General features: G+C 43.2%; 1 protein-coding gene across 1 annotated transcript; it reads left to right on the forward strand.

Moving 5' to 3' along the window:
- Positions 1-687: 687 nt before the first annotated feature.
- LOC147620051 (uncharacterized) lies at positions 688-18207 on the forward strand. Its single transcript, XM_086772204.1, has 4 exons — positions 688-1014; positions 1098-1184; positions 17370-17528; positions 17746-18207. Exons 1-4 carry the CDS (start codon positions 760-762, stop codon positions 17854-17856), a joined length of 612 nt encoding a protein of 203 aa, XP_086628330.1. The 5' UTR covers positions 688-759; the 3' UTR covers positions 17857-18207.
- Positions 18208-20195: the final 1988 nt, after the last annotated feature.

Below are 20195 nucleotides of genomic sequence, written 5' to 3' on the forward strand. Positions count from 1 at the left end.
TGGAGGTCAAATATGACATGTTGGACATTATTATATAGGTCAAAAAGGCAAAACCGACTTGAACATGGCTTTCCATCCTTTTCCTATATAAAGGAGTTCAAAGGGCATGAAAAGGTAGATTAAAGATCTCTTAAGCATCTTTTAGATGTTGGCAAGAGCTCTCACATAGAGGCAACCCGAGGCAGCTCTAGGCACAAAAGAAGCAAGCATTTAGAGAGCATGACTAAATCATGGAATCAACAAGATTTTACATGCACGTAGAGTAGCGTGCACGAAATGGATCTTGGTCAAAATCCAAGATATTTATTGTACATATTCATGTTTTGGAGCAAGGCAACTCTAGGCACAAAAGAAGCAAGCATCTAGAGAGGATGACAAGCCAAGGCTCTTAAAAGGCTTATGTATACACTCTTATGCATAAGCTTTATGTACATAAGGCTTATGCATAAAGAGCTTAAGCATAGGTGAGCATTGGAAACAAGATAGATCTAATTGAATTTCATACTATATTGGGCCTCAACAAGGTTTTTTCAAGAGTTTTATGTTTTGTTTTTTGAGCCGGGGCAAAGGCGAGGGAACTCGTTCTGAGACTTGAATAGGGAAACGCTTTTGTCATTAGCTTCTTAGTCCCGAGCCGTTTTTCTTCAAGAGCAAATTCCCATTAATTTTGAACATATTTAAGCCATTTGAATAAAATGGGTCAATTGAATGTTTTCCTCTCTTTAAAGAACGAAACCTGAAATATCTTCAAGCATTGCAATGGGAGCCATGAGGACGAGTGGGATTGGGGCTTCTTCATATATGCCAGTGTTGGTGGGTGTTTCTCTTCATACGAGGATTCCATCATGCGTGTGCAGTATTATGAAGGTCCCGAGCTCACAGGCCCAAGTGGGTTGCTTCTCTCCGCTGCCAAGAAGGCGGTTTTTGAGGGGAGGCCCAGAGCTGCACGCACTCAGGCCAACCGCTGCTCATCTCTGCATCAGAAGCGACAGCAGCGGCAAAGCTGAAGAGAGAGTATGCTTACAGTATTAGGGTTTTTCTCTGAGTTATTTTAGCAGTGTCCTCCCCCTCATTTACTCTTTCCTTTTGCTCTCCAGACCCCATTCGGCTACACCAGAAAGGACGTTCTTCTGATTGGCCTTGGCCTAACTGCTGTTGGATTCGGCCTCAAGTACGGTCTAGAGGTATTCTCCATGTACACCAAATTTTGCATTTTGAACTCTAGCTAGAAGCGTCACTTGTTTAATGTTAATCTATGAGTTATACACTGTTGGGGCATTGCTAAGAAAGCATTGTGCTGTTCTTTTCTCCGGTTGTTTTACACACACACACACCCACACACACACACAGCTATGTTGTATTACTTCACTGAGTCTAACTGTAGCTGGTCCATCTCTTGTAGTCTATGGCAATCATATAAAGATTGGCGCAAAGACCGGCGGAAGTATGAGTGCTTGTCAATCTGTATTGGGTGAAAAAAAATATGATTGCGGCTAATCCAGATTGTCCAAAGTGCCCCAAAGCGCGTGCAAGCAAGGAAACTTGCATAATCAGCCTGTCTTTTTTGATATCTTCCAAAGATCCAAAAATGCTTGGAGAAACCACATCCTGGAAATTTGGTAACCAAAGAAACAGATAATCTGAGCAAGAAATCTTTCGTATCCAAACTAGCCCATAGTAAATGAATTATAGTCTCATTGCAATTTGAGCATCTAACACAAGAAGCAGAAGCTATCCTTCTTTTGGCTAGAGTTTCACCAAGGTAGCACTCCAACTAAGCATCGCTAAAGACAAACTCTTCGCTTTAATGGCAATTTTTTAGTCCATATCTTTTGGAGATTTGTTTCCGCCATTTGGATGTCTCATTCATATTCCAACGCCTATTTAAACGAGTAGTAATCCATGGGTCAGGAATTATCAATCTGTATATGCAAGCAACAACAAGCTGTAACATGGGTACTTTGGGAAAACCAAGCTCCTCTTTCTACAACATCAAAGCTAACAATATGTAATTGTGAGAGATAGGCAAAAACACTTCAAATTGTTGCAATAAAGCTCTAATTTTCTGCTAGACAAGCTTGTAATGCATGCCTAAATTCCATTTCCTTTGTGCGTGCGGGAATGTAAGGATTCTACCATCTAGAGAGACAGCATCCTAGATCAGTCGTATATTTTGAGTGTGACTTTCCTTGGCTCCTCAACTGCCAGAGGTTCTTGAAAAATTATGTGCTAGTGAATGCTCTCCAATCTCATTGAGTTATTTGTCTTTAAAGATTCTCCAAACCATTGCTAATAGTGAGGACTTTTTTCCAATCAGTAATCAGTCTAGTAGTGAAAGACAACTAGGTATCTTCCCTTGCAACTTACCAAGGAGAAAATCCCAATGTGTACATTGCCATCTACCAAAAGAATTTGTTTTAAGTTCAGCAGTGAAATCCTAGTGAATTATATCAAAAGCCTTTGCTACATCTATTTTCAGCAACAGTACATCTTGTTGCAATTTGCAAGTATTTGGCATACTCAATGCTCACATAAGCTTTATAGATGTTATTTGTGATTTGTCTTCTTGGTACAAAACTATATTGCGCTTGATGTAATCCTTTGTTTAGTATCTTTTTTACTCTATGAGGGAATGTCTTAGTGATGATCTTATAAATAACAGGCTTAACAGTAATCGGACGCCAGTTTGAAAGATTCTGACACAGAGCTGTTTCTTCAGTACCAATTTGATTAGACCTTCTTTCGAGGATGCTGACTTAACATCTTGGTGTTGCGATTGATTGATCATAAGTAATAATGGATCCTCAAGCATGTCCCATAATTGCAAAAAAATTCTACAGTCAACCCATCCCATCCGGGAGATTTTCATTTGCATAAGGCCTAGATTGCATTGTGTATCTCCAAAGACGTAAGTAGGGTTTTTAATTCAAAGGCTTCTTGTACATCCATAATTTCTCTGACATTTTGAAGCAATTTTGTACAAGCATGTGTGATAGAAGGGGTCCCAATGAAAGGTGATGTAAAATTTTGTAGAAGTGAGTCACACATTCTTGCTCTAATTGCAATACATTTTGTGTCAAATGTCCATTTTCCTTTTGCACTTGTGAGATGTCCCTTTCCCCCCTTGGGACTAGCCTTAGGTCCAAGATCCCCTCGTAGTTGCCATTTTTCACCGCCCATCGGTGCCCGCTTGCAGGTGCTTTTTATTCGCCTGTAAGCGATGCTGTCGAGGAAGCACCTCGGGGGTTTTGAACCCAGGATCTCTTCGTTCTAGGCAAACACCTTCACCACTTAGGCTATCACCACATTGGCGTGAGATGCATTGTTTTTGCTTGGTTACATGTAAGCATAGTCACAAAAAAACATGTTTCGTCCATTTGAAACCTAGAAACCTCGAAACTTTAAAACGTTTGACAAAACTTCAAAACATCTGCAATACGGTAGTTTTGCCCAAATTTCAGGTTTCTTTTTTTAAATATTTTAAATTGTTTTTTGGGTGGTTTTCTTGGTTTTTCATCCATCTCTTTCTCATCACCTTTCAACTCCTCTCCTTCTCTATCTAAAAAACCTCAAAACCTTTGCAATAAGGTAGTTTTGCCCAAATTTCAAGTTTTGTTTTTTTCATTTTTGGGGTTTTTTTTTTCTTCCATCTCCTCCTCTTCACCTTCCCTTGTCTACTCTTGATGTGACATGAGGGAGTTGATCGTAGTAATCCAGCCCTAATATGACTAATCCTGCACTTAACTTATATTGAGAGAGATAAGAGATAAAGAAAGATGACTGCAAGATAGCTTTGAATGCAATGCAATGCAACTAAATTAATATGAAATGATTACAACTGAGATCCAAAGGATCTATGCTGAATGCTACTGCTGATGATCCCTTGCCCTTTTCCCTATGCTGGAAATACTGAGGCTGAGGATTATAGATGATGACCTAACTCCTCTGTGGCTGCAAAACACTGAGAAGAGGAGATGCTTGAATGCGTGGACTGGCCCCCCTCTTATATATGTCCTCTATATGCAGGCCGGCCAGTATTAAGGCCTATCGACCTGCTGTAAATCCACGACAGCCCTAAAAGACTGCTGTCGGCTGTTATTAATGTCCACGACTTGCTGTGTGCAGTCGGCTAGCCTATAACAGGCCCTGACTTGCTGTTGACGAGGCCTATGATGGTTTGAAAGGCCTAGGCACTGCCTTGGCCTGTGGTACATGCTTCTATGCTGCGTATGAATGATGCTGTGACTGATGTCGACCTCCTCCAGATAGTCCAGAAACTGCCGACAGGTGCTGATGCTCTTCTATCTGAATTATGCCGCCCCTAGGGTTACCCCAAGGCCATGATGATGTACACTGGTGCATGCTTTTATCTGCTACAGGCTTTCTTGATGATGATGATTTGCTATATGCCTATGATGTTGTGAAATGATGCCAGTGTGTCACTGTGCACCCTGTAGGGGTGTGCACGTGACATTCCCTTCTCCTGAGTTTGTTGCTAGGTGGTAGACCTGGCAACACTGACTCCCTGCTATACTGATCCTCCTCTTCTGAAACCACTATCCCCCACTTCTTCTGCTTCTTGGAGAACTGAGGTTAATGCTGGAGTAGTCGACTGAGGAATTGCTTGGCAATGCTGTCTAAACTGCTTGGAGAACTTGAAGCACCTCTGACTTGCTTGTGGAATCCTTTCACACACCATCCCCGTCGATCATGAAACTCTGAACTTCCTGAGGCCTGTTGGAGCACCTTCCTTTCTTCTTCATGAAGATAACTCCCTTATGTTGCCATGTGAAGCACAAACCTCCATTTTCTCTGATGATGGTGAATGTCAGTTTTCCCCAGAAAACTCTTTGGTGTCCTTGTAGACCTTGCAGATGCAAGATGCTGAATGCAAGAAACTGAGAATGCTATGCAAGCCATATGCACTCCTATATGCTGCGCATGGTGCAGATGATGGATTTACTAGTGCATGCCTAAGGGAAGGACCCTAAGGAAGGCTTGCAAAATCTTCAAAACTGGGTTTAACTGAGCGGAAGCGAATGAAATGCTGAATAACTACATGGTGTAGAAAAACGCTAGGAGCTGGCTACCCTGAGAATCTGATACCAATGTGACATGAGGGAGTTGATCGTAGTAATCGAGCCCTAATATGACTAATCCTGCACTTAACTTATACTGAGAGAGATAAGAGATAAAGAAAGATGACTGCAAGATAGCTTTGAATGCAATGCAATGCAACTAAATTAATATGAAATGATTACAACTGAGATCCAAAGGATCTATGTTGAATGCTACTGCTGATGATCCCTTGCCCTTTTCCCTATGCTGGAAATACTGAGGCTGAGGATTATAGATGATGACCTAACTCCTCTGTGGCTGCAAAACGCTAAGGATTATAGATGATGCTGGAAATACTGAGGCTGAGGATTATAGATGATGAGAAGAGGAGATGCTTGAATGTGTGGACTGGCCCCCCTCTTATATATGTCCTCTATATGCAGGTCGGCCAGTATTAAGGCCTGTCGACCTGCTGTAAATCCACGACAACCCAAAAAGACTGCCGTCGGCTGTTATTAATGTCCACGACCTGCTGTGTGCAGTCGGCTAGCCTATAACAGGCCCTGACCTGCTGCTGATGAGGCCTATGATGGTTTGAAAGGCCTAGGCACTGCCCTGGCCTGTGGTACATGCTTCTATGCTGCATATGATGATGCTGTGACTGATGTCGACCTCCTCCAGATGGTCCAGAAACTGCCAAAAGGTACTGATGCTCTTCTATCTGAATTATGCTGCCCCTAGGGTTACCCCAAGGCCATGACGACGTACTTCCATGCTCCGGATCACTGGTGCATGCTTTAATCTGCTACATGCTTTCTTGACGATGATGATTTGCTATATGCCTATGATGTGAAATGATGCCAGTGTGTCACTGTGCACCCTGTAGGGGTGTGCACGTGACACTTGACCTCTATTCCTTCCTCTTTTCTTTCACTTCCTCCCCTTAACTCCCTTCTTCTTTTTCTTCCACTTCCACTCCTTTCCCCCTCTTCTGCTCCTTGTTTCACCTCCTCCCTTTTTTCCCTCTTCTTCTCACACCATCTCCTCCTCTACTCGTCTCCTTCCTTCCTCCTCCCACTTTCTCCCCTTTGCCATCTTCTACTTAAAGCTTTCACTTCCTCTCCTTTACCCTCTTCTTCTCCTTCTACCACCTCCCTTTCATTGCGGTTCACAATACACATAGGTCTCTCTCTCTCTCTCTCTCTCTCTCTCTCTCTCTCTATATATATATATATATATATATATATATATATATATATATATATATATATATATATATGTAATTTTTGTAAAAATCCCAAAAAACCTCTGTTTTTTTTAGTGATGGACAAAACCTTTCAAAACCTCGAAACCTTCAAAACCTAGAAACATTTCTTGTGATTATGCATGTAAGCTTTTAAAGAAAGCTTTAGAAGAGAAACCCTTATCTAAGATAGGCTTTTGTCTTGACGTGACTTGCTTTTTTTGTAACTTTTTATAATTATTCAATTCAAGTTGATGCTTGGCATAACATATCTGATCCTCTTCTTGAGGAGACAAGGAACGGACATGGCTATTGTCTTCAAGAGTTTGCATACGGGATGCAAAATGGTACCAAGCAATATCCATATGGGACTACATCTACAACCATGTCTCTAATCAGTAATCACTCCTTGCATACAGGATGCAAAATGGTACCAAGCAATATCCATATGGGACTACATCTACAACCATGTCTCTAAAATAGTGACAAGTCAAATAATTGTTGTTAATCGGTAGTAATCTCTTAGCTAACAGTTGTAAATCATCTAGTAACATGTCAAAGTACAAACTCAACTATAACCGAGTTGCAAAGAGTAATCCACCCACATTCTACATGCAAGAGGATCAATGTGGGCTGCATTCAACAAATACCATCTGGCAAGCCTTGCCCTGTAAGTTGTGTAAGCATTATGATGAAAAGTATACCCCTTCTTATCAAGGCTGGTGGTTAGCCAAGTATCAAGTGCATCCGTGCGATTTATTGCATTGCGCCAAGCAACTCTTTCAGCAACAATCATGTGTGAATTGCCACGAGTATTATCATCTCTTACCAAAGAGTTATTAAAATCCTCACATATGATAGTATTCGTCAACCAAGGGTAATACTGCAATTGCAACCACATTCTAGCTCTTTGAGCAGATATTGTGGAAGCATAGATAGATGCAAATTCATAAGTCTCACCATTGAGCATGCATTGTGCAATAAGTAACCTGCCTTCCAGATCATTGTAAGCAACAATTGATTGCAATTCTTGTTTGACAAGAAAACACACAGCAGAGAAAGTAGAACAACCAACATAATATATACAGTATCCGTCAAAGAAACGAGTCCAGTGAGCCATAGCGTGTTGATTATGTTCCTGAAGACATATACTGTCTAGCTTCATTCTATGTACATAGTCCCAGACGAGCCTCCATTTATTCAAGTTGCATAAACCTTGTACATTATATGACATGCATTTAATAGGTGCCCTCATGATCATTTTATTGAGAGTTGCAAGCCATATCAACATCTGCTTGCATATTTTGTAGAGTTTGCATTCCACCTTGAACTACTGTAGCCCAAAGCTTTCCTACATCAACTTCTCCCGACGAACAAGCTTTACTTTGAGAGGAAAATGATTCAGTCCCCATTTTGGATTGTAACGGTCGAGGTTTGACAGAAATAACCTTTTTGGGGTTTGGGGTCTGTCAACCCTGCGAATCTATGACATTCTTATTCTTGTTTGGAGCATTTTTGACAATCTGTTCAGTTCTTGCAAGTGCACGCATTGCTCTTGTTTTTATTTGCACTCCGATGTTATCAACTAGCACTGCATTTGGTGTTTTAGCTGGAGTAGGCTTTGTGATGTTTCCACAATTGGAGTTAGAGGAATAGAATCAGCTAGAGGTCTCAACGTAAGAGTACGACAATCAAAAGTCAAGTGTCCAAAGTTATGACAATCGTAGCATGCGCCTGCAAATACTACCCATTTCAGCTCATAATATTTTTTGCCCATATAGGGATGGCGGGGTGGGTTTATCTGTATCCCACAGAATACAAAATCTATTTTTGTTGCCCAATAGACGTGGGGGACAAATGACAGTGCCCAACATTTGAGCCAATCTTGGCAATGCATCAGAGAACTCTATCGGGAAGTTAACCACCTCAACCCATATTGGGCATTGATGCTTTAAGAGAGCTTGATAATCCTTTGTGGGAGTCCATGGAAGTACATGTATCATATGAAGGCCATAAAATAGAGGTAATCTTCTAAGAGTCATTGCTTGTGTATTGGTTCTGAGAGAACTTCTTCACAAAAGCGACAAGCAGCATAATAAACCCCATCAACGTAGCATGCACCAAACAAATTCTTAACCCACTGAGCAACATCAATCGTAGTAGGCATTTTGCCAAGAAAAAACATAATGACTACGCATTTTGAGAATTTCTTGACTCTCGGCAATATAGTGTGGACAAAAATTTTATATTTCAAAGTTGGTATAGGCTTGTCCTTGGAAGTTTGATTTTCTTTGAAATCTTTGTGCAATACATCAAACAGATAGTGCGCATCAGGGTTATCATGATTCACAGTTATTGATTCTTTAAGTGGGATCCATTTTCTACGGAGCCTTTTCTCCACGACGGGAGTAGACAACTTGAGGCTGCGAATCCATGTCGAAGACTGAGGAGAGGTTGTGAGAGAAGAGCCGATAGCACTACAGGAGGCCAGATCAATCCCTAGATGGCTGGTCCGAACTCTCAGCAGGACATGGGTTGGTTCTAGAAATGAACCACATCATGTGGATGTTGCTTGGTTGAGTAGCTTGTGTGATGTTGACGAGCTAGGCTCATTTCAAGAAGCTCAAGAACATGAGCATTGGATGGAAGCAATGCAGGATGAGACGAATGCCATACATAAAAAGGGCACTTGGGATTTGGTGGATTTGCCTCCTGGCAAGAAGGCAATTGGCACTAAGTGGGTGTATAGTGTGAAGAGGAAAGCTAATGGTAGTGTTGATAGGTACAAGTGAAGGCTTGTGGCCAAAAGATAGGCACAACAAAAAGGCATAGACTACGATGAAACTTTTGCACGTACTTCGAGAATGACCACAATTAGATGTGTGATTGCATTGGTTGTCCATCATGGTTGGAAAGTACATCAGTTGGATATTAAGACGGCCTTCCTTAATGGGGGTGTGCAAGTCTTTATCTTAGCCCATTGGAAGAAGTGTAGATTGAAAAAGGCATTGTATTGCCTTAAAGAAGCTCTCCGAGTTTGGTATGAGAAGATACATGCTTATTTGACTAGCCAAGGCTATCAAAACAGGCTATCAAAACAACCCGACTGAAAGTACCCTCTATGTCAAGGTGGACGAAGAGGATTTGATTGTGGTCATCCTCTATGTGGATGACATGATACTCACTAGGAAAAATGAGGATAAAAACGCAGCATTTAAGGATGATTTGGAGGCCTCATTTGAGATTTCAGACCTTAGCCTATTGCGCTTTTATTTGGGCACACAGTTTATATAGACAGAAGACAGTTCAGTCCAAGTACACAAAGGGACCTTGGAAAGGTTTAAATTTCAAGATTGCAAGCCAATTTCTACTCCTGTAGAACCCAGACTTAGGTTGAGCATGTATGATGGAGGAGAGCCTTTTGATAGCACATATTACAGCCAAGTTGTGGGCTGCCTCATATATTTGTGTAATACAAGGCTAGACATACAATTTGGGGTGTCTCAATTGAGTAGTTTATGCACAGCCTAGGGTCAAAGCATCGGCAAGCTATGAAGCGAGTGCTTTGGTACTTACAAGGCACCTAGGATCTTGAATTGTTTTATCTTGGGGGGGTGATTGTCATTTCCTTGCTTACAATGATTCAGATTGGGCTGGTGAGTATGACACTAGAGTGTCCATAAGTGGGAATTGCTTTTTCCTTGGCAGTGTTGGAGGTGGCAATTGTCGTATCTACTCTCAGATTGTCGAATGACTGGAATTTGTGGTGGATTATCCCATATGCAAGAGCGTGGGAAGTCAAAGAGCCATATATAGGATGTTGTGGCACCTTGTCATAGATATCTCCTCCGGTCGGGTTTTTGGGGGGAGCAACGGCTGGGAGATGGGAGCCCAGCCATCGACGTTGCTCAGTGTCCTAGTGCCTTGGGGTGGTGCATGCTAATGTTGCGTGACTATGACATGGTATTAGAGCTCGGGACTGTGTGGTCGTGGGTGGTCCTCGCCTCTCTGGTTCGAGGTGCTCGAATTGAGGGAGGGTTTCGGAGGTGGCAATTCACGTAGCTGCTCTTGGTTTGTTGAATGATTGGAAGTTGTGGTGGATTATCTCGTATGCGAGCTCATGGGAAGTTGAAGAGCCATCTATAGGGTGTGGTGGCACCTTGTCATAGATATCTCCTTTGGTTGGGTTTTTGGGAGGAGCAACAGTTGGGAAAGTGGAGCCTAGCCACCGATGGTGCTCAGTGCCCTGGTGCCCTAGGGTGGTGCATGCTGTTGTTGCATGACTCTGATACGCAACTCATGTATATCTTGGTTGACCAAAAAGCAACCAATTGTGGCCACATTATCTTGTGAAGTTGAGTACAAGTCAGCTTTCACTACTAGAGTTGTGTGTGCAGATCTTTGTGGGTGTCGGCAGATAGTGGGTACCCACTCCCATTCTCATTGATAGTCAGAGTGCTATGGCTGTGTGGCAAGGAATCTAGTTTTCCATGCTTGCACCAAGCATATAGAGATTCATCATCACAATGTTGTGGAGAGGTTACATGCAGGGGAGAGTCTTGTGCATGCACATGAACATGCTCATCCTAGGGCTAATCCCTAAAGGACAACAGAAAAAGATCAGATTCAAGAGCTTTAGCAGTTGTAAAAAGGCATGGAAGGCACTGTGGTGGGACCAAGTTCTTGTCGGCCAGCAGATAATGGACTTATCAGAGGATGTCTATACACCACAGTGCCTTCCATGCCTTTTTACAGTTGCTGAAGCTCCTGAATCTAGTCTTTTTTCTGCTGCCCTTCAAGGATTAGTCTTGGGATGAGCATGTCTATGTGCTTGCACATGACAATCAGCTTGATGTATTGTCCTACACATGACAACATTGCAGATCTGTTTACGAAGGCATTGCCTTGAGAAAAGTTTGAAGGTTTTTGCAAAGCTTTAGGCTTACACCCATTTGGAGAGTGATTTGCTGCCCTGAACATGTGTAACACGCGGAAGCTCCGGGAGTCTTCTTTCGGCCACACCACTGAGAACATGCTGATGCAAAAACGCAGACAGAAGGGAGAGTAGAGAGAGAGAGATGCTGGAAATTCAGTATATATCATATAGTACAAAAAGGTACTTTTCTATAGCCCTAGGCTGCGTTCATACAAAAGGTGAACATCACCCAAAATCTGTCCTAATGTTGGACCCAACTCCTAAAGAGTTGAATGATTCTGTCAATGAGTAAAACTGCCTATTTATAGGCTCTTTGACTTCATGGAGTGCTGGCCGACCAGCAGTTGGCCAGCTGACTGGACACATAAATCCATAAAGCTGCGCCGCCTGGTCTTCTTGCTATATCTTGATGCGCTTTCAGTCGCCCTGCTATCTGGTACAACCGACACCTTGTGTAAGTAGCCGACAGCAACTCCCATGCCTTACATGCCCCAAGTCCACACTGCCAAACAGCACTATGTGCTCCATGTCCTAGCTCTAATGATCTTTTTCTTGGCTGCCCCTTCTGGATTATCTCTGAGAATGTCCATGGCATTTCATGCACATGACATGCCCCTCTACTAAACTTGATGACGGGATTCCAACCTGTTCTTGGATGACTGTCATCATCCCACTCTATTCCCGGAGTCCTTTTGTCATCCAACCAACCCTGGCAACCCTTTTCACTGAAAACCAGCCCAGTCTCCAAAACCTTTTGACTCTGAATAATATCTATGCATAAGTTCCCTCCAGTCCCCAATCCATTCTTGTCCCAACTCTGAACACTGTCTTGGTCTTCATTCCTGAGAAATGAGTCTGGCACTCTAACATCACCCCTTGGAAACCACCAACAAACCTCCTGGGAGCTCTTTCCGATTCTGTGTTCCTGGCCTTGGGCTTCGTATCGATGTACTTTCCTGTACCTTGGACCTGTACACCATCATATGGGAGTGATTCAGTGTTTAGGTTTGCAGAGCCTGATGCTCGTGGAAGCCTAGGGAGTTTTCTTTCAGCCTTAAACACCACTGAGAATATGCTGATGCAAAAACTTAGATAGAAGGGAGAGTAGAGAGAGAAATACTGGAAATTCAGTATATATTATATAGTACAAAAAGGTACTTTTCTACAGCCCTAGGCTGCCTTCATACAAAAGGTGAACATCACCCAAAATCTGTCTTAATGTTGGACCCAACTCCTAAAGAGTTGAATGATTCTATCAATGAGCAAAACTGCCTATTTGTAGGCTCTTTGACTTCATGGAGTGCTGGCCGACCAGCAGTCGGCTGGCCGACTGCACACATAAATCCATAAAGCTGCGCCGCGTGGTCTTCTTGCTATATCTTGATGCGCCTTCAGCCACCCTGCTATCTGGTACAAGTGACACCTTCTGTAAGTAGCCGATAGCAGCTCCCATGCCTTCCATGCCCCAAGTCCACACTGCCAAACAACACTCTGTGCTCCATGTCCTAGCTCTAAGGTTCTTTTTCTTGGCTGCCCCTTCTGGATCATCTTTGAGAATGTGTCAGAATACGCAGCGGAGATGATGACCAGATCTAGGAACGCGAGCAAAACGCAATGCAGAAAATCACAGCACAAGAGAGAGAGAGAGAGAGAGAGAGATAGAGGCGTGTAACTCTGCTCTATATACACAAAAGAATCCCGGAATACTACAATGATGACAAGGGGGCTGGGGCCCATTTTATATGGCCCCCCAACAGCAGTTGGCTTGCTGTAGGGCAGCCGACAGGACCACAAAACCCCACGACTGTTGAAATGCATAGTCGGCCAACAGCAGGGGGGGTCGGCCAGCATCAAGGAGGTCCTCGACCTGTGCAGAGCAATCGGCCACCTCCAGTGTCTCCACAGATGAAGTCGGCCAGGTTCAAGGTCCTCTTGCCACTACAAGATTGCCTCCCATGCCACAGAAAAATAGGGAAAAAATGGGGGAAAAATAGGAGGAGTGAGGAAAAATGATAAGACACCTACAAAGGGCGGGCACACCCACAACAGAGGCCCTGGTGTATATGTATAGACAGGAGATGACTTCTAACATCCCCTCTCAGCTCCTGGCTGTGAAACCAACCATAAGGAGTTGGGGTGCCGCCTGAGCCAATCCTGAGATAGCGACTTCGTGAAGAGGTCCACCGTACTGTCCTCCGTCGAACAGAACTCTAGCAAGATGTCATCAGCAACGATCTGTTCACGAACAAAGTGCCTCTGGATGACCATGGGTTCCTCCAGTCTAAGCCCAATCTTGCAACGCAACCTCTGCAGCCTCACCACCTCACAAGCAGCATCACAAGCAGCCCGATACTCTGCCTCTGTCGTCGACAAGGCAAAAGATGACTGCCTCTTACTGCTCCATAAAATTGCTCTTGGGCCTGAAGTAGATCTCCTCGTGTCCGGATCTCCTCCCCAAACTGAGTCACTCCAACCGTGGAGTTGGACTCCATCAGTCAATCCCCCTCTTGTGTACAAGAGTCCATGGTCCTTCGCATGCCGCAGAAACCACAGGAAACGCAATCCTGCCTCCCAAAGAGTCATCCGCAACCATGAGCTCAACTGCCTCATTAGGAAGCTCTCGTCCAATCTGGTCTCCATCAACCAGATCAATGAACCATTCTGCTTCTGAGTCAAAGAGGCATCACACTGCTCACAAGGATCAACACGTGTTACGGTGCAAAGCCTAGTCCTGGAAACCTGCTGAAGACCATGCAAGGCCTTCTGAAACCTGTGAACCAACCCCTCTGAATCTGGAACCACAAAGCCTGGAGAATGCACCTCCTTCTGCAAGTAATCAACTGCCACCTGCGTGGCTTTCCGAGGTCCCCGTGGAAAGAACATCCTGATCTACAGGAGTTTCTTTGTCCCGAATACTACGAGACATCAGAGCATAAGTTACCTGTTCAGTCTCCTCTAACTGACGAACACAAGAACCACCAACATCAGTACTGGAAAGTTCCTGCCAACTGCTGCCATCAACTGGCAAGCTATCCACCATCTGGTCCCGGAAAGCCTGCACCTGCAGCATATCCACACTTAAGTGGCCATTACCAGACTGCCACTCATCACAAACCTAAGGACCCGGGAGAGAGTGTTGAAAGCTTGTAAACTCCATTCTCCACTCCGCCTTCCCAAACTACCTGGCCTGTTGCTTTGTCCCGGAGAGCAACAAAATGCTCATCAAACTTCACCCGTACGCTAGTCTTGCAAACCTGATGCACTGACAACATATGAAAACCAAGTGACGGAACATACAACACGTGGGAGGAACGCTTCCCCCCCTGCCATCGGGAACTATCTCCATCTTGTCCTCACTGTGAACTGGGATAGTGGATGTATCCCCATTAAGAATGTGACCAGAATACGTGCAGAGATTCTGTAAATCAGAACGGGAAGGAGTCATGTGCCTGGAAGCATCACTGTCTAGAATCCACTCCCGAGTATCCGTTGCGGAGAATCCTCCAGCCTCCTCCCTGCCTAAAGAAAATGAAACATCGGTGTCCATCATCTCCAGGTGCACAAAAGCCGGAGTCTTCATGATTGCTACTGAGGAATCTTCACCCTTCTCGGTCTTCCGCTTGGGACACTGCCTCCAATAGTGGCCTTTCTCGCCACAATCATTACAAGTCCTCTCTGCCTTTAGTTTCTCGCGCGGTCAGTAACGGACTTCTTCTTAAAAGACTTCTCCAACGAAGCCTTCCCTTTGCCCGTGTTACGGCCTTTCGACCGTTGGCCAGTTAAGGCCTCTGAACCTCCACCATGAGGAGGGTTCGTGAATCGTTCCTCCTGGTCCAAGACCATGGGCATAAGCTCCTCCCACGTGATGGTGCTGAGCCTGCCACTGGTAATCAAAGACGAGTAAAATGCTGAGTACTGAGAGGGCAAATGTGACAGCAACGTTATGGCCATGTCCTCTGACGATATCTCCTTCCCAGCCTGAAGAACTTCCTGCTGAAGAGCCTGCAGCTTGTTAATATGCTCCTGCATCGTCGACAACTTTGGAGGGCTCATAACCCGCATCTGTACTTCCAAGGAAATCCTCTTCATGGGCGATACCTTGTTGTAAAGAGAGGCCAAATGTTGCCATATACCTCTGGCCAGCGTCATATGCTTTACATGATTGATTACCTGCGGTGTGCAGTTGAGAAAGATAAACGAATGGACCCTGGTGTTGACACGATCCCACATCTGTGTCTGAGCCTCTCGGTCCTTTCGGATCGACGATAACTCCCCTTCCTCTACTTCCGGCTACGGAACCCCAACAACGACGAAATCAGCGAGGTCGTAAGACTCCAGAACAGATTCCATCATAACCTTCCATATGCCGTAGTTGTTCCCGTCCAACTGACGGTCCATTGGGAACGTGGGGAGTGTTGGGATCTTCACATGCCTCTCGGCCATCTCACACAGATCTGCCATCGCGGGGATGTACTGGGTGGGAACACAGAATTTCTTACACCTGCAAGTGGCTGTCCAGCTAATCAGCCCGCCGTCTTGTTGCTTCTCCTCTTCTCGAAGAGTCTCGAACAGTCCACCAATCAGCAACACAACAGTCCCCCTCTTGCTCACACAAATCCCAAGAACTATCTAGAGCCTAGGCTCTGATACCATGTCAGAATACGCAGCGGAGATGATGACCAGATTTGGGAACACGAGCAAAACCCTAGCACATAGGCACAAGTAACTCTACACCTGCCACAAAGTGCGACAGTCCAACCTGGCCGAATACTGAAAGAAGGGGATGCCAGCAGCCTCCGGTTAAATGGTGGGGTCTTGCCAGTACCACTCCCCTGGTCCCACTGAAGCCGCGGGCAAATGGGCGTGGAATGCCATTCTCTCTCGCTCGTTTTCCCTGCTTTCTGGATATGATTTCTACAATATCCTCTTTTGGTAGAGATCCTTCTATGCCACCGATGGCACACCTTTCAAAAGCAAGTTTGAGTAGCGTCGTGTAGCACACATCCCAGAAAGTCTGCTTGAACTCTTGCTCCAGAAGATGGCCAGCATGGTTCAATTTGCGGCATTGTCTGCTGCGATTACCTGATCCATATGTTCAGGTCCCACGTCACTAGTATCTATGAACCACTTGAAGATACCCCTTTTGCACTTGAAATCATGAAGTTTATTGAGGGCCTTCTTGCAGTATCTGTCCACCCATTTAAAACTATATAAAGAATCCATAGTGTGGCCAAGTACATACAAATATAGTAAGGCTACATGCTACGCTCGTTTTACATTACTGTGGTGCGTAGATCTCATAATTAAGATTTATATCCGAGCAATCAACAGTGGAAAGGGAGTCCAACAATTTATTTCAAATCATGATGCAACAAGGGCTATGTTGGGTATGTATTTCAATTTTAAGCTACTAAATCTACGAGATACTCGTTTTGCTTCCAATTTCATTATGTTGCATTCATTGGTGGAGGTGAATACTCCACTTAAGCACTTGGTTACATGCCAAGATTGGGATGCTTCGAAGGGGCATAATGACATTGCCTAGCATATTGAGAGCACTGTTTTCTCTAAGGACTCCTGAGAAGATATTGCGAATTTGTGAAGGTACGCTGCCTTATTATGATCATGCCACGCTTTGGACAAAGATGAAGCATGTCCTGGTACAATTTTAAAGGTATTGATCAAATGCTTTAAAAGATCAAGAAAATCATGAGGGAAGGGATAACTGGTTAAGAAATGTACAAGGAGATGAGACACATTGCAAAGCAAGGTGGGATATGCTTCATTCTCCTCTTCATGCACATTGCAAGGATGCAGATGTAATTAAAGGTTGGAGAAAGACATTGGATAGAGTAGGCCAGGATGGTGCCCTTTTTCTTTCTCCTTTTTCCATTGTATACATGCGCATATGATACTTTTTTTTTTCCTCCTAACAGTGCACAGACTCAGCCTACCCCTGACGTTTTTTGTTATGGTTGTTTGCTGTCTCTTGCGCTAGCTGTTTCTGAGTAGGAAATGTTTCATGCAACTTAGGTGCAACCATTTTTGGCACCCTAAAGTTGAGATTGTGTTTGTTTATGAAGTTCTGGAAGCACTGAAGCTTTTTTTATCGCTTGCCAATTTATTTTGCAGTTTCTGGGAGTGGATTCTCTGAAGTCTGGGAATGTTGTGCAGCTGGTAATGGTTCTTGGTCTTACTGTGGGATGGATTTCCACCTACGTGTTCAGAGTTTCAACGAAAGAGATGACTTATGCCAAGCAGTTGGAAGACTATGAAAACAAAGTCATGCAGGTATAGTAACGTAATCTCAAGTCAAGTGGACTTACGCCATATGCTTCCAGGGTTTTTTCCTCCAAAACATGTGGCAGAACTGCATGCTGTATTGCATTTCGGCTGTTTTGGTGCTCTACTGTTCAGGTGCCCCAATATGTCAAAGGACTACAGCCATCAACTAGTGTTGATAGATTGAAGAGAGTAATACCAACTAACTTCATTGTTTATTTCTCAGAAACGATTAGAAGAGCTGCCTGAGGCAGAGTTAGAATCTTTACTGGCACAAATAGAAGAGGAAAAGCAGCAATTGAAGTTGAAGCGGAAGAAAATTTCAGAGTTAGAATGATTTTACACAGCCTGTCAAGCCAATGTGGACTCAGAAATGACCAGAAGAGTTGCCCAAGGCAGAGTTGGAGTTGGTGCTGGTGCAAGTAGAAGAGGAAAAGCAGCAATTGAAGTTGAACCTGGAGAAATTCCTGCAGTTGGAGGATTTTGCACATAGCCTATTAAGCCAATGTGAAAAGTGTTATTTGTGAGATTTGCCATGGTATGCTATTGTGTTCATATAATATCTTGAATTGTACTTTTATGCTAAGCAGTGAGAAATTGTAGAAATAAACTATACATTGGTTTGATATGCATCAATGGCTAAGAACATATGTTAAGCAATAATCTAATCTTGACTCTCAACTCTCAACTCTCTCTCTCTCTCTCTCTTTGTCTCTCTCTCTCTCTCTCTCTCACACACACACACACACACACACACACACACACAACAACAACAACAACAACAACAACAACAACAAAAACAACAACAACAAAAATATAATAAGCAACAACAAGAAGCAAGAGCAAGTTGAAAACTAGAGAATATATTTAGCACAAATGGGGATTGTGTCTTAACTCTTAGCTAAATCAGTTTGAGAGTGGTTAGATTTCTCATAAGCGTGATAACTTTTATAGTTCCTCTACTGCATGACACTTATTCTTCACACACACACACACTCACACACAAGAAGAAGCAAGAGCAAGTAGAAAACTAGAGAGAATACATTTAGCACATTATGAGATAATTTATTATATACAACTGGCATTCATTCACACTTGGGCACTCAAAACTCTTAAACTAAATTTGTTTGGCTGTGGGGATTGTATCTATTCATTATGAGATAATGTATTATATAAAATTGTCCTTATTCACAATTAGGCACCTAAAACTCTCAACTAAATCAGTTTATATGTGGCCATATTTCTCATAAATCTTACTTATATAGTGCCTTTATATGACACTAAGTCTTCACTCTCAACATACAGTATAAGGATTTAGAGTATAGACTAAGCTAAGGGTTGTGGTGTACAAGTGTGAAACAATTGTAACTCAAATTTTGAACATGTATATTTATTATTTTCTCTACATTTAAAGGACCTTTACATGCTATTTATAAATTTGTGAGCTCTTGTACCCTACTTTCTGTCTTACAGGTGCTCCTTGTTCTTCCTACATGTGGTTCTTCTTTGTAATTTATGGCTTCCGCGATACTTGTGAGATTTCTAGCTCTCATATGAGCTTGTCTTGTTGGTTTATTGATTTTATAATATTCATTTAAGATTTGAGGTTTGTGTGAGTAGGATAAATATAAGCAAAGGATCATGCCGTGGGCTAAAATCTCAAGAAGCTAGAATGGCATCAAAGTGGGGTGGAGCTAAGGAGGTGAACGGGAGATATACATAGGAGAGGAAGAAGGGGAAGAAAAGATGACAAGTGGAAGAAAAGATGTACATAGGAGAGGAAGACAAGATAGTAAGAGGAAGTGTGGGGTTGAAGACTGGGATTGTGGAAGGTGCTTATAAGGTTCCATTATACTTTCCCTTGAAGACAGAATAGGCACAAGGAGTCATGTACCATGGGAGAGAAGGAAGGATGAGATTAGAGTAGCCTTGTATTAGCCACCATGAGCTTAGTTGAATATACAATGTCACACACCATCTTACCTCTAATTTCCCATTGCTCACTTCCCACATTTTATTTCCCATTGTCTCATTTATCACTTTCCATTTCTTACTTTGTTTCCCACTTCTTCAGAGTGTCTACCTCCCACCACCTTTTTCCTACCACATTACTCCTATCCCTATTTTCTATCACCTCACCTAACTCATTAACACTTCCCTTAAGTTGACAAATGTGGAACTAGACAAGAACAATGATCTAGGATCCTAGTAAGGGATAGAAGGGTTTAAAGTGAAAGACTTCAAGCAAGTGGATTAGGTGTCAATTAGACTAAGTAAAGAGGAGAGGAGTTGAGAGCCATACTAGGAGTAGGAAAAGAGAAGAGAAGAGAGAGCAAAAATGCAATACTAGGAGTAGGAAAAGCTAGAGTTGTGGTGTTATCATTGCCCCCATGACTCTAATGCTAGCTCTTTTAGGTCGAATATAGAAAAGGGAGGAATGAATTTACCTATTACCCAATAAGCTATCTTAGGCCTTGTCCAGTACACCTCAATATAAAGTAGCTACTCATGTGGCTAGTGATTGCAAACTCCCAAGAAAAACATTTGTGCACTCTCTAGGATCAGGTTAATGAAATTTTAGCGGTGTCTGGCTAAGGAAGAAATTTGTGCACTCATTAGGATCAGAATAACAAAATTTTAACGTTGTTATTGGAGGAGTGAGTGCCATTGTATGGC

This window comes from Cibotium barometz, chromosome 32, assembly GCF_041138505.1.
Source record: "Cibotium barometz isolate CiBa-2024 chromosome 32, ASM4113850v1, whole genome shotgun sequence".
Lineage (NCBI taxonomy): Eukaryota > Viridiplantae > Streptophyta > Polypodiopsida > Cyatheales > Cibotiaceae > Cibotium > Cibotium barometz.